We start from the raw sequence: 14,200 nt of genomic DNA, 5'->3' as shown, positions 1-14,200 counted from the left end.
TTAAATGATATTTGATGTTTATTTTGCTCAAGGTTCATATTCAAATTTAAAATTAAGTTATACACGTATGTAAATAAAATCTTTTAATACCAAAATTTACTATGATCTGATTCTGATATATATACTTTTAGTAGGTATAAAATATATATAATAATCTGCTGTTATTTATTATGTACACCTACGATTATATGTTCAACTATATTACGTGTATAATATGTATTACACATAGGTACCAATAACCAAAGTAAATAAAAAAAATGATTCTACTGGGTGATATTATATGATGGGAAAACGTATTTTTTATTGAGCTCAAAAGCCATTGTTTTATCACCAACGCATTATGTTAAACATCGAAAATCTACAATTATTTACTTATTAACATTTGCGTAACCAGGATTTTAGATTATCAAGATAGGAGGGGAATGGTCAAATAAATTTAAAATGAACTGCAAGGTTCCTCATAAATACGAATAGTTTTTATACCTAACATTTTCGTACAGAAATGTCAAAATATCGAAAATGCATAGGCTATAATTACACAATATTTTTTAATATTTATTTGAAATTAGTGTAACTAACGAAATGGATAAACAAAAATAAAAATTTTAATTATAATTTAAAAATATATTTACATATTAATCGTAGAGCTTTTAAACTTTTCACCATTGCACATTTTATACATTTTAACAATGTTTTTAAAATATTTCGTCCAATTTTAATCTATTTATACCTAACTTATTTGCGATACATCGATATTTACTTAAATCCTAATAGATATAATATTATATGATATTATTTTATCAAAAATTAGTACAAGTTTAACTTAACGTATTGCTAATAGTAATATTATTAAGCTATAAAATATCATTAAAAGTTGGTTGATACGTTACATACAGTAGATAACCTACTAATGATGTTGAACTCTTCGAGATCTACTTTACAAAAATGAGTTCCAAGATTTTTAATAATTATTTACCACAATCTGCAATAACTGAATATATGTGCAAGATTTTCTGACAAAATACTTAAAGAATTTTTAGTCTTGTGATTTTTTATATATTTTTATATTTACTAACATATAGTAAGCCTGTTGCAATCCTCTCCTAAATCATTGTTTATTGTAGAATTAAGAATTTAAGAGTAGTTTAGTAAGAATAATTTAAGAGTTATCGTATAAATATTTTAAATTTAAATATATAATACAGCTAGTTTATTATGAAGGGGCGCGGTTGTTTGTCCCACTTACACCGTGGCTATAGGTACCACTTCTGGTCGATTCATTGCTGATGTTGCGGAACAGAATTTTTTTTAATTTATATACCTATATATTAGTATATAATTATACATACATATTCGAAAAAGCATTTTGCACTAATTTTATTTTATTTAAATCAAATAAATACAATAAACTATATCAAAAAATGTTTCGATTAGATTCGTTTTTATGTTGCAGAAAACAAAATCTAAAAGTCATGGTAATGTTCTAATGATTTGGTGATACTTAGTATTCCTACTTGAGTACCTGCTGGATTAAGATATTTCAAATTAAAAACATAGTTTCCACAGGCAAATCTTAACTGTTTTAATATGTATAATAAATATATAACGCGTGCAATAAATTTTGCCCCCTTAAACCAAGAATCGTGAAATTTAGAACCCTGCAGTTGCTGACAACGGAGTAATTTGTTTGTTTTTTCATTATGTTTTGCGCGTTTAAAAATCAAATAATAAACCTCAGCGTATGACCGCGAGGTGGCCGAGCTTGGCCAATCGTCTTAAGCAGTTTAGCGCGTTTATTATTATTACCGGTATATTACATATTATATATACATAGATCGTCGTCGACTGGTCGGCTAACGATAAACAACTAAATAATTATAATGTATATATATGCGTACCTACCTATGTCCTATATGTATGTATAGTGGCGGTTACTGGTGAGAGTAACAACGACCTCCTATAGGGCTGCGCGGACTGCTTTTCTTTTCGTCTTTCGTCTATATGCCACTAAACCATAACATTAATCTCAACAATTTTTTTTTTTATATATTTATAGTTTAGATACTATATTGTATTATTACTATTGTACGCAACACATCCGATTATGCAAGTGTAATAATATATACTGAAGCATATTATATGCAATATATTTTATACTATTGTAGTTCAGTAGGTATTTTAGATACGATTATACGAAAATTCCGCATTACGCAATTACCAGCTACGACGTCAGCCGAGTTCAAATATAATGATAATAATTTAATTGAAAAATGTGATACTTATAAAGTATAAAGTATACCAATACTTTAAGTATTGGTGCGAGGGCAATGTAATCACGCGAACACTTTATTTTCAATTTTGTCTTTTCCTGAATTTTAAGTAGGTCCAACATAATACTATGTCTACATTTCAACTGCTTACAAACATACATTTTTATAAAGAACGTTAAATTGTTGTCTATTAGTTTTCGAAATATTTTTAATCAAATTGATTGCTATGTATTAAGTGTTAATGTAACTTTTTTATTTGACTTAAGCTATTCACTTAAATTATTCAATTTAAAAACCTATAAAGTCAATATGGTGTAGTAACAATTTGTTCAAGATTTTAGTTATTTGTAAAAATTGAGTAAAATAAAATACAAATGTATCTTAATTCTATCGGCTAACACAATTTTGGTACATAAGACATAATATTATTTTTCTTAGAAAAACCCTAAAATTGACTAAAGAAATTAGTGAAGCATCTAAATTGAACTTTCTGTGCGGCAAGCATGAAACGTATATGTTTTTTGATAAATATTTTTAGATAAATATGCATTGGCGGGGCTAATGCACTTTTGCTTTTTGAATGCGACTACCTATACGTATTTTAATACGCTTTCATTGATGATAATAATAATGCGTTTTGCGGAATACACGGGTTTCCGTTGTTATTTATTACACCTCGTCTCCTTCCTTCTGTCGAGTGTGTACCTACATTAACGACTATAGTTTAGTTTAATTTTAACTGTTTTTTTTTTCCCGTCGGCAAGTATAATGTAATATAATATATCATTTTTTCTACAATTTGTAATGTTTCCTGCCGTTCCAAGGCTCTCTCCACTCTCGTAATTAAGCGCCCGCTCGCTCCCGTAAACGGTCTCTCTCGCACTACGCAGTCCATGCGTATAAGTACATATTTATTATTATTTTTACTCTCCGCGTTGAATTTTCCCACCAGTCAAGGTTAGCATTAATAAGCCACGGACACGACCAAACAATAGCTTATGAATTAACCACCGCAAAACGAAAGCTAGTCACGTTTTGTTTCGTTTGTTTTAGCGAACTCGATTTTTTTTATATGTAATATTATATATTATTATCACAATAGGTTTTATATTTTTGGTGGAGCTCTGTTGTGTATTTTATGTGTGGGTTACACGGAGGTTTTTCGTATGATATCTCTTATACGTAATTATTAGCCGAAAAACTCAACCAAACCCACAACACAATCCTTCTGTAAGTACGTTTTTGTTTTTATGATTATATATCAGCTACGTACTGCATAATGGATATTCACTTAACGAAGTTCACACAGATATAAAGAGTGAAATTGTTTATTTGATATCCCGACTATCGATATGAGTTGAATATACTCTTACAGTGATATAATAAAAATTTTCTTTGAATATTATTTAATGAACCAGACCATTCGATAGGTCAAGGATATTGTGGGTAGGTAATTAAAAATATGACGTGCTCGGGTATACGTGTATGTATAAGTAGTGTGTGTTTTCTCGAGAAACCTCACTGATGGTATAATACCACCTTGAAACCATGCACTCATCATCCTGTATTAATACTTAATACAATTAGATACGGATAAACACTTACTCGTTATTTATTATCCGTTTGACCGGTCGATCCAAATCTATTACTTCACACGTATACGCATCATATTTCTCATTTTGGCCGGGGCTATACAAGTTTTGAATAAACAGTTAAGTATAGCGACCCGTTGTACCTATAAAGTGGTTTGGACAGCTAAATGCCAACTTTACCGGTATCAAACTAGAATAATTTATGTTAATATTTTGTCTTTTACTAAACATGTCTGTAGTAGAAAAATAATATTTTCATTTACATTAAAATAGTTTTTACCTTACACAAAAAAACCTACAAATGTATGTCATAAAATGCTGCCCATTACTTATGGCTTTTAAATTACAATTAAAATAGTGTGTTTAAACTAGTGGTTAGCTGTGGAGGAGTGAAATCCATACAAAAATTATTTGTCCCGGTTTAAGTAAAATAAAATACAGCAACTATAGCCTTTTAAATAATTGTATGTTTCGATCAACTCAAAAAAAATATATAATATGTAGATTTCTGTTCTATATTAAATAAAATATTAAATGTAGGTACCAATATTTGCTACTCGCGATTTAATTTAAGCAGACAACAGTTAAATATACGATTAATACCAAACTAATACTTGCAACACATAGGATTATTATACGCACAAAACACATTAATACGTATATAATATTTTTTAGATATACGGACCCCAATCACGAACTGACAGTTCCATATTCAAAAAAAGATGTCCGTCGAATGCCCAGTGCGCCAGTTTTACCATCAAGAGACATATTTCGTAGAAGCAATCGAAGCAATAATGGTATCGTCGCTTCGGAAAGTGGTATGTATATCATACTTTTGAGTGTTACGTAATCATTGAAGTTATAATTTATGAATTACCTGAGTACTTATTGTTATAAGTAGAGGTCGTGTTTTTATGACTTTATATATTTGTTTCTAGTGTATGCAGATATGCAGTTAAATGTAGTAAGATATATTTACGATTCATAAAACATAGAATTCATAAAAAAAATCGTATATTTTACACATAAAGCATATTTTATGGATTAGAGAATTATCAATACGTTAATAAATATCTACTTAAGAATAAAAAACAATATTTTTATTCTTGTAAATATTTTTTTCTTAAAAAAATAATTGACATTGTAAATAAAATAAAATAAATTTAAAGTGAATAATTTTAATATAAATGTAATACTATATATTTTTACAGAATATTATAAGAATATTTTAAATTTTAAAGGACTTAAAACATCATATATCTGTTATTTTAAAACAATATTAAGAGAATATATTGTTTATTAAAAACGACATAAAACATCATGTTTGAAGGACTTTATGAGAATATAAACCCGACTTATATAGTGATAAAAGTATTTTATCGTTTTCATATTATTATGCTTTTTTATGCAAGTCATTCAGGAAGCCAACTCCATGAATTAGTGTATAGTACATACCAAGTATAAACAATAATTGTATTAACCTTAAACATTTTTAAATATTATATTAAAATATAATAACAATAAAAATACAGTCAATATAATATATAAATTACATTAATGTATTGTAATTTGAACATGGACCTACTCAATAAAAGAAAAATTTCAACACTTGTAATCGTCTAGTACTATTTCGAGTATTAATAATGAATTAAGTCGGAGAACCGTATTAGATTAGCAAATTCTTTATTATTATTCATTACAAACAAAAAGTCATTACAGTATTAAATGAAAATAAAGTTCAGTTATTAAATAAAATATTATAAGCACTAATAAGTAATAATGTCACTTGATTACTCGAATATTTGTTCCGGGGTGATTAAATTATTGTGATGACATACATTGAAAGTTTTCAGACTCAGATACCAAATAACCTAAAAGCTCCAAAAGGAACTAGGGTTACCTTTTGAGTCAAATTCATCCGCCTAAAGCTCATCTCAAAATGATATTAAAATGCCTGTAGTGTTTTTTACACAGATACCTAAATAATACCTTTTTATTAAAATCTATTGCAATAATTTTCACATTACTATGTATTATTTACAATTTAATACATTATTAGGATTCATTTATTTTATTTACTAAAAGGCCTTAATCCGTTGCACTAAAGTAATACTCGTATTTTAAAAAATCCGAATCTACCGAGAGTCACGTAAATACATAATTATCACCCGATTTCCCCTACGAATATAATTATTATAACTTAGGTAGGTTTATCGTAAATTAAATAATTTCACGATTTTACCTATTAGTACCTATATAATTTTGTCTATTATATATTTATATTACTGCTATTACTTAAATTGTGTAATTTCAATGTTTTAACTTTTGATTATGATTATATTTTGTCAACCATTAGCTATTAAAGTTAATTACTAAAATCTCTCCACTTTTCTATTTTTATTTTTATTTATTTTTATTTTACTTTTACTTCTAAAACCGAAATACATAACAATATATAGTTAGAATACTTATTCCATAATAAACTCTAATAACTATGTTTTAATAGGTATTTTGAGTGCTTAAAAATGATTTGATGATGTTGATTATTATGATTACAGATGGTATTACAATGGTTGGTTTTCAAAGACTTGGCACCGTACGTGGCCACAAATTCGAACAACGACCGTTACCTATGGTCAAAGACAGAAATCGTAGCGGTAGTGATCCACTCCATTTATACTCAAGTTCTTCTGACGAACACGTCGGTTCTCCTAAGTATGATGAATCTATTTTTTTATTTATTCAACCTCTATAACGTTCAATTTCTTTTTGCGTTTACGTAGCATGGATTTAGTAGTGCCTCAATCTAGCCTAACCCGCAGTCATGGTTGTTTATACGAACCAAACGATAATCACCGAGATAGTTCCCAGTACGTGGGATTCGAACAGATGTGGCAAAATAACAATTACCAATTGGAGGTATGTTTATAAATTATACTTTATTTATACTTTTAAACTATAACATATTTTATAAATATTAAAATTATGTTTTTTTTTAACTACTTATAGAGATCCTGTTCTTCTGTCGACGAAAACACTGGTAGGACTTGGCCAGACTCTCTGAGTGACGAAGATTTGGCTAAACTACGCCCTCTATTATTTCTTGAACTTTCTTCCATGTTTGACAGTGCTGGTATACCTTTTCATAAAGGAAAACCACATAAACGCAAAAGAAGAGAAGGTAATTAAAACAAATTCGGACAAATTTACAAGTTTTCTTTAATAATTATTAATTGTTTTATCAGAGGGTACAATTTTCGGTGTTTCGTTGTCAACGTTAGTCGACCGTGATGAGGCTATCGCCAACCGCCGCGTTCAAGTACCTTTGATTGTCCAGAAGATCCTTGGACAGTTAGAGAAACGTGGATTAGGTGAACAAGGTCTACTGCGTATGGCAGCCCCTAAAGCGAAAGTTGATAAACTGTGTAGTGCTGTCGAAAAGTTTTTCTATACCAAGCACGAAGAAGCTGATCAGTTATTAGAAAAATGTTCTGTTCATGATCTTGTTGCTTTCCTGAAACGTTTGCTCAGAGACTTACCGGGGTTATTGCTCACTCACGAGCTGGTCAATTTGTTTTACCAGAGCTACTGTAAGTATATCTAGTTACCTATACTCAACTGTATACTCTATGAATTGATTATGAGAGTCATATTAAACTGTAATTAACCATTATGTTACTCTTAACTTGCAGCTGTACTAGATACTGTAAGGGCTCTTAACCTTTTGGTGCTACTGTTACCTACAGAAAACAGGGCCACATTGCGTGCCCTCTTACAATTCATGTCTAAGCTGGTTGAGTATCAGCAAAGACACGACCTAGAAAATAAAATGACCGAACATAACGTGGCCATGATCATTGCGCCGTCTCTATTCCCCCCTAGGTAAGATATAAACGAAATAAAACTCATAAATGTAAAAATTATAATAATTATATATATTTTATTATTATTATTATTAGGTCCGTGCATTTGGAGAAAAAAGACTTGCAGTCACATTTGGATCAGGCTGCCCGAAGCTGTCGTCTAACCGAAACTCTAATGAACCACATCGAAGAGTTATGCCTAGTTCCTACCGACCTTATGACCCAGCTTAGACACAACAATGAACTGTACCAATGCAGACTGAAAGAAAATAATAATCCCGTAAGTGACACTTTCTATAAATGTTATTATCATTTATAATTATAAATAATACTTAGAAAGCAGTCCTATAATTGAATAATCGATGTTTATTATTAATTCATTACATTTTTACTATGGTAATTGTTATATATTTTAGGTAAGAAGGTTCCTTGGAAAAAAGAAAACAGATATTGTCACCAAAAAGATCAACAACGAGGTAGATTATCAAGACGGCGTGGTCCGCGTTGATGCACCTCAATTTCGGATTTCCGCTATACCGTTGTTCTTATCTGATTCCACCACAGTTGGTGACGTAATACTAAAGTAAATATAGTCCATAATCCATCGTATTATCATAACATATATAATTGTTATGCATTCTTTACTGATTTATTACATTTTTGAAGGATTGTGGAAGAAGCTGCTAAGCAAACAGTGACAAAAAACGGGCACATGGGCAAACTTGGCCGCAAGGACCTCAAGTCAAGGGCATTAACTGAACTTGCCCCCAATGGAAACTTGTCGTGCTTGTTAACTACTGCTGATCCTGATATGGCCACTAGGACACATTTCCTATACGAGACTGGTGGCAATATCGGTAATGCGTTACATTTATAATCGCTAAAATTATAAAAAAATTAATATTAATTCTTTAATTGACTCAATTAAAAGATTTTGTATTTACCAATAACTCTATTATTATTTATTCAAATATAAAAGTTTAAAGTTTAAATTTTTTTTTTAATCATGTAAATTATCACATTCAAATATTAATTTTCGGTGTGTGCTAATGATAAAATATTTTTCCCTTACCAAAAAGTAAAAAACAAGTATTGTATACTATTATTTAAACAACAGCTCTTTTTCTATTTAAAATCTTAAATTAGGCTTGAATTAATTCATCAATATTTACGTTATTGTATATAATAATTTGAATTAATATATATTTGTATATATGACAATGTCCTTTACTTATTAGTTATTAATAGTGAAAAAAAAACCCAAAACATTTTTGTTCGTACACCGCGTTCTTATAAACTTGAAAACCATCTTTAAAAATAATAATATATTCAATAACTAATCAGTTTTGCACTGTGTTTCACGTTAACTAGTGAATTTACCAAAACTTAAATTTGAAAAAACCGAAATCTTGAATATTTTATTCATTCGTGATTTTTCTTTTTAACGGCAATATAATGTACTCATGAGTATTTTTATGGTTGTGTACAGGTCAGCGGCGCATAGAACCCACCGCCAACATGATGGCTGTATACCAAGCAAACCCCAACGCTCAGTGGTTTGTGAAATGTGATCACAGAAACGGCATGACGCAAATATGACTGACATAATGTCGTTTGAGTTGTATTACTTAAATTTATTACTATGTGATTAGTAGGGAGAGTAAAAACCAAAAATCCATCATTTAGTTTTATATTGTTTTGTTGACACCGAGATTTTATACTATACATTTTATTAAGATGCATTCATATTGTTAATTTGTATTTGTATTTGTATTATTATTATTTTTTATTATTATTACTATTTCTACCTACTTGCTTATGATACCAACAACTATAATGACGTATTCTATTTATATATATATATTTTTTTTTATTATTATTATTATTTACTTTATTGTCGATCAAAATGTTGTATGAATAAAAACAGGGACAAATAAATTATTATATATTATACAATTTTGAAAATAAAACTATATTTTTCTTGTTACTTGATACTTTCTTTTATTAAAAGTTAAATATTTTTTGTGTGAATATATGATACACTTTGGCAACTCCAAATTTCAGTAACATATTCTATCGCATATTTTTTATGAAAAATATTATTAAAAGCATTAAATTTTGTATATAAAAATACTAAATAGGTAAAACGCTATTACTTTTAATATTTTCGTTTATTTTTGTTTTTATTATTCAATATTTCTTACTTTTTTATAGTTACACATATAATTAAGCATTGTAACAATTTTGACAACTTAGAACCCTTTTACAGAGCTAATATTCCCGTTTCAGCAAGTAAATGTGAGTGAAATTTTAGTTTAAATAATGAAATTATATCAGCTATTAAAGTTGCATTAAATATCAATCTAATGTTTGACTTTAATTCATAAATTGTATTAGTTCACCCACTTATGAGAATTTTATTCTGGAAATTATGGTCATCTATGATTAGGATTCAGTTAATGATGCTGCAAGTCACCAAAATTCAAAAAAATACAAATAATACACTCTGAAAACTATGATAAAATTGTATATTCCGGTTTTATGAATTTATTTATAATTTAAATATTTAATAACCAATTTTCTAGTCTTTAAAAATAATAATTTCTGTAACAATGTTATTAAAATTATATTATCACTTATTATTTATCAACGTCGATCAATAGCTCTCAAATTCTATTGCACGTACCACTGGTGAAGCCCAGATAGCTGTTTGGATACTTGTGGCAGTATTATGAAAAACTTGTAAATTAATATTTTTACCTATGTTTGTAGCGGATCTATATTGTTTTATATTTTTTTTTAAGTAGGTTCTCATTACTAAGTGTATTGTTAAATGTACCTAAATTATTGTTTTCCACATTAAAATTGTTTTTTTTTAAGTATTACAAATTTGAATGATTTTATTTTTAGTTATTAGTGGTACCAAAACTGATCTATAATAGATAGGTACATAACTATATAGAACTCAAAAACAAATTTAAAAGCCTCTGAGATAGATAATTTTTTTAATATTGGGCTAATACGAGAATAAGAAAATATAATAAATATATAAATCATTAATTCTATGATTGTAGAAATTCTTAGTATCTATAAATAATGATTGTTAATTACTTTGTAGAATAACTTTCAAAAACTATCAAAACTATCATAATATTCTACACCAAATAAAGATATTATAAAAAAGATTATGGCACGGTACATATACAGAGATAACGCCATCATCAATAAAATATAAAATTTAAAAAATCGAAATAATATATTTCGGATAATTTGCATAATATATAATTTCAGTGATAGTCGAATGAATGCAAATAGTGTTTAATAATCAGTTAACTAGTAAAAATTAACAAATAACAAATGACTTAAAAACTGACTTAAAATGACTTATAAACTGTATAAAAAGATACATTTTAAATTCTGAGAGCTCCACTGAATGTATATTTTTCATTGTGTGATCTAAATGACAATTGTTATCGAAAAAAATACTCTTATCTTCTTTGTGGGAAGTTTCAGGTAGAAAATTGGATCTAATTTGTATTTGAGGTGGTTAAAAATAAAAATTTCTCATTGTGTTACAAAGTTTTTTTTTTACTTTACAAGATAAACAACCAAAACATTTCTAAAAAACCGAAATATTTATGCAAACCCAGTTTTGAGAAAACCGATTTTCTTTTTTTTTATTAAATCTAATTCAAAAAAAAAAAAATAACCACAGAAACTTGAATTTTTAAAAATATTTGTATAAGCATTTTAAAGACATGATAAAAATATTTTGCTCATTTTGAGTTATTTATTAATATTCAAAGCTATCTATTTTTAAAAATTAAGTAAAATATTACTTGAATAATGAATATACTACCTAATTAAGTTTTTTTTATTTCATCCCGTTTTATATTTTTGAAACAGATCAAAAATATTTATATTTATTTATTTCCCAGTAGGTACCTATTCTTGCAAGTTTTAAACAATATTGTTCTCATTTTCTTCTCTGCTCTATTTATGTGATTTTTTTTTGTTTCAGACTTACTATAAGTAACCTCTATGTATATATATTTTGCTATTCCATACAATAACATGTTTTATTGTTATTTTTGACAACTATCTTTCAGGTAACAAACTAAAAAATAGCATAAAATATATTATAAAAACTGACAACAGTTGTGAACACGGTCTGATCGAGGTAGTAGCCAGTAATCTAACCTAACCTAACGCAGCACTACACACCTATTTCACAAGAATATAATATAGTATTAAAATTTTATTTTCTCTTTAATTCATCTCAAAATGTATTTTTTACTATAAAAAGTGTAAATAATCAACATTTTATAAAATTTTAATCTCATAAAATACTGGTCCCAGAGATGTGCTCTTTCTGCATGTTTTAAATCCGAGTAGAGGCGTGCAACCATAGATTTATGACATAAAACAATAAATCCGAGCAGTGAATACCAAACTTTGGTTATTCTACGACAAAATTGATACAAATTTGATACAATCACAGCAAGCATTGACTTCATAACACGTTGTTACTTGTTATAGTAGATTATTAATTTGTTATTTTTGTTATACGCAGTTTTCGATTGATGATTTCCGCTTACCACTCTACAATAGATATTTGATATTGTATTTATCGTTGCATAATGTTACATACGGAATATAAGTAGATATAATATAGTTAATAGTCATAGTACATAATATAGACCACGAGTATAAATTTATGATGGGCACTTGTGGATTCGCGGCGGCAACGATTTATTATTTATACACCGATTGACGCACTCTTGCCTATACTAACAATAATATCAATATCATATAGTATAAAATAATAAATCTCCTAAACCCTAACTGATTTTTGATGTCGACTTGCACACTTCATATTTATTATAATTAGTGATTAGTATAACAATAATCCTTTGATGATCCCTTATGTTTATATGTATTTTGTTAATTTATAATATTAATTTAAACATAAAGTTTTAATTTAAAAAAGGGTGGTCAAATAAATAACGCTCTGTGGTACAGTAGGTTACTATTATTTATGTGTTAAATTTGAATCCAATAATAGGTATCATTGTATACGAAAACTATTCTGAACGGAGATGATTTGTCAGCATACGAGCATAGGATATATTTTTCAGTGGGCGGTAAAAAAGGTGGTTTATGTTTTAATGGCCTGAATACCCCAAAATGTAAGTTCTTTTATAATTATTGTAAGCCAAACTTATAGAAAATCTTCAATTAAATTTTTAACTCTTAGCTACTTATACATAATTTTTTATAAATTTTAACTACAAAATAATTTGCAAATAATCATGATTTTGACGATATCAATATTTGCACTTAAAAAGCTATTAAAAAAATTGTACCTACCTATGTATTCTTATAATTTTTAAATCGCTATAAGACTAATTTATGAGGAACTTTTTATTAAATTTTCAAGTATTTTGACTTAACCAAAAAGTTTTATCGATATATATAAAAAAAAACTAAACAAAAACGAATATTTCAAATACCTATAAAGCATAAATAGACTTAAAATAAGTGAAATATATTGAAAATTAAATTATGTAATGAAAATGCCAATCTAGAAAACTGATGAAATTTTCAAGTATCTGCGACTTCCACTTTTTGAATTATAACAAATATTGAAAATCGTTTAAGAATAAATCGTTATCGTTACGCGATTTCGTAAAAATTTAAAATTCAAACGTTCATAACATTTTTCCCATAATAACACTTTGAATTTCCTCTATAGCTATTTCAATGAAATCTCATAAAAAAACATAGTATCGAATTTTTTAACCTTAGATATAAATACAAACAATTTTATGAATTTTCAACTACAAAATTACTTATAAGTTTTCGTAATTTTGACATTAATTATTTTAACCCGACAAATAGTTTTTAATGGATATTTATAGAAAAACAAATTGAAAATTTTCCATACCTATACATAGCTCAAAAGGTTGAAAATGTTATCGTAAATATAAAATGTTAGGTAAATAAATATTTGGTGAACATTTCAAGTATTTACAGTTATTTGTTTTCGAGTTAATCCTACGAAAAAAAATTAAAATCGATTTTGTCAAAAGTTGAATTCGAGTAAAATTTCCAGTTTTTCCTATGTTTTTCCCCAAATTGACTGCATTTTCATAATGCTGACCTCACTATAGTAAAAACTAGAACCAACTTTCTATCCAAAATCATCCCTTAAAGTTGAATATCTAATCATTTTGTCGACTACTCGCGTATCATGCTGTAAACAAAAAAAAAACACACACACATCATTGTAAAATCAATACATTTATCGCTCTGCTCCAAACATGAAATTAAATTTTTTAATCACTTACATTTCAAAAACGCAACATATCTGTAAAATCATAATAAACATTGATAAAATATTGTGTATAGAGATTATTAAGTATATCGTACAGATCGCTAGCATCAGCGTCGGATCGGCGACAACGGCGTTTGT

At 27.7% G+C, this 14,200-nt stretch overlaps 1 protein-coding gene across 5 annotated transcripts in view; it reads left to right on the top strand.

Moving 5' to 3' along the window:
* The window catches only part of LOC114120683 (rho GTPase-activating protein conundrum), a 61,361-nt gene extending 51,854 nt beyond the window's left edge, over positions 1-9,507 (top strand). For all 5 annotated transcript variants that reach the window (XM_027982666.2, XM_027982667.2, XM_027982665.2 and 2 more), the window contains 10 exons: positions 4,538-4,680; positions 6,421-6,577; positions 6,646-6,781; positions 6,872-7,043; positions 7,108-7,452; positions 7,555-7,744; positions 7,822-8,005; positions 8,142-8,308; positions 8,392-8,582; positions 9,215-9,507. In XM_027982666.2, the coding sequence (XP_027838467.2) occupies positions 4,538-4,680; positions 6,421-6,577; positions 6,646-6,781; positions 6,872-7,043; positions 7,108-7,452; positions 7,555-7,744; positions 7,822-8,005; positions 8,142-8,308; positions 8,392-8,582; positions 9,215-9,324 (1,795 nt within the window). In that variant the 3' untranslated portion in view covers positions 9,325-9,507. The remainder of the gene's footprint in view (positions 1-4,537; positions 4,681-6,420; positions 6,578-6,645; positions 6,782-6,871; positions 7,044-7,107; positions 7,453-7,554; positions 7,745-7,821; positions 8,006-8,141; positions 8,309-8,391; positions 8,583-9,214) is intronic.
* The last annotated feature ends 4,693 nt before the right edge of the window (positions 9,508-14,200 follow it).

This window comes from Aphis gossypii, chromosome 2 (genome assembly GCF_020184175.1).
Source record: "Aphis gossypii isolate Hap1 chromosome 2, ASM2018417v2, whole genome shotgun sequence".
In the NCBI taxonomy this organism is placed as follows: domain Eukaryota; kingdom Metazoa; phylum Arthropoda; class Insecta; order Hemiptera; family Aphididae; genus Aphis; species Aphis gossypii.
This window is presented reverse-complemented; position numbering and strand designations above follow the sequence as displayed.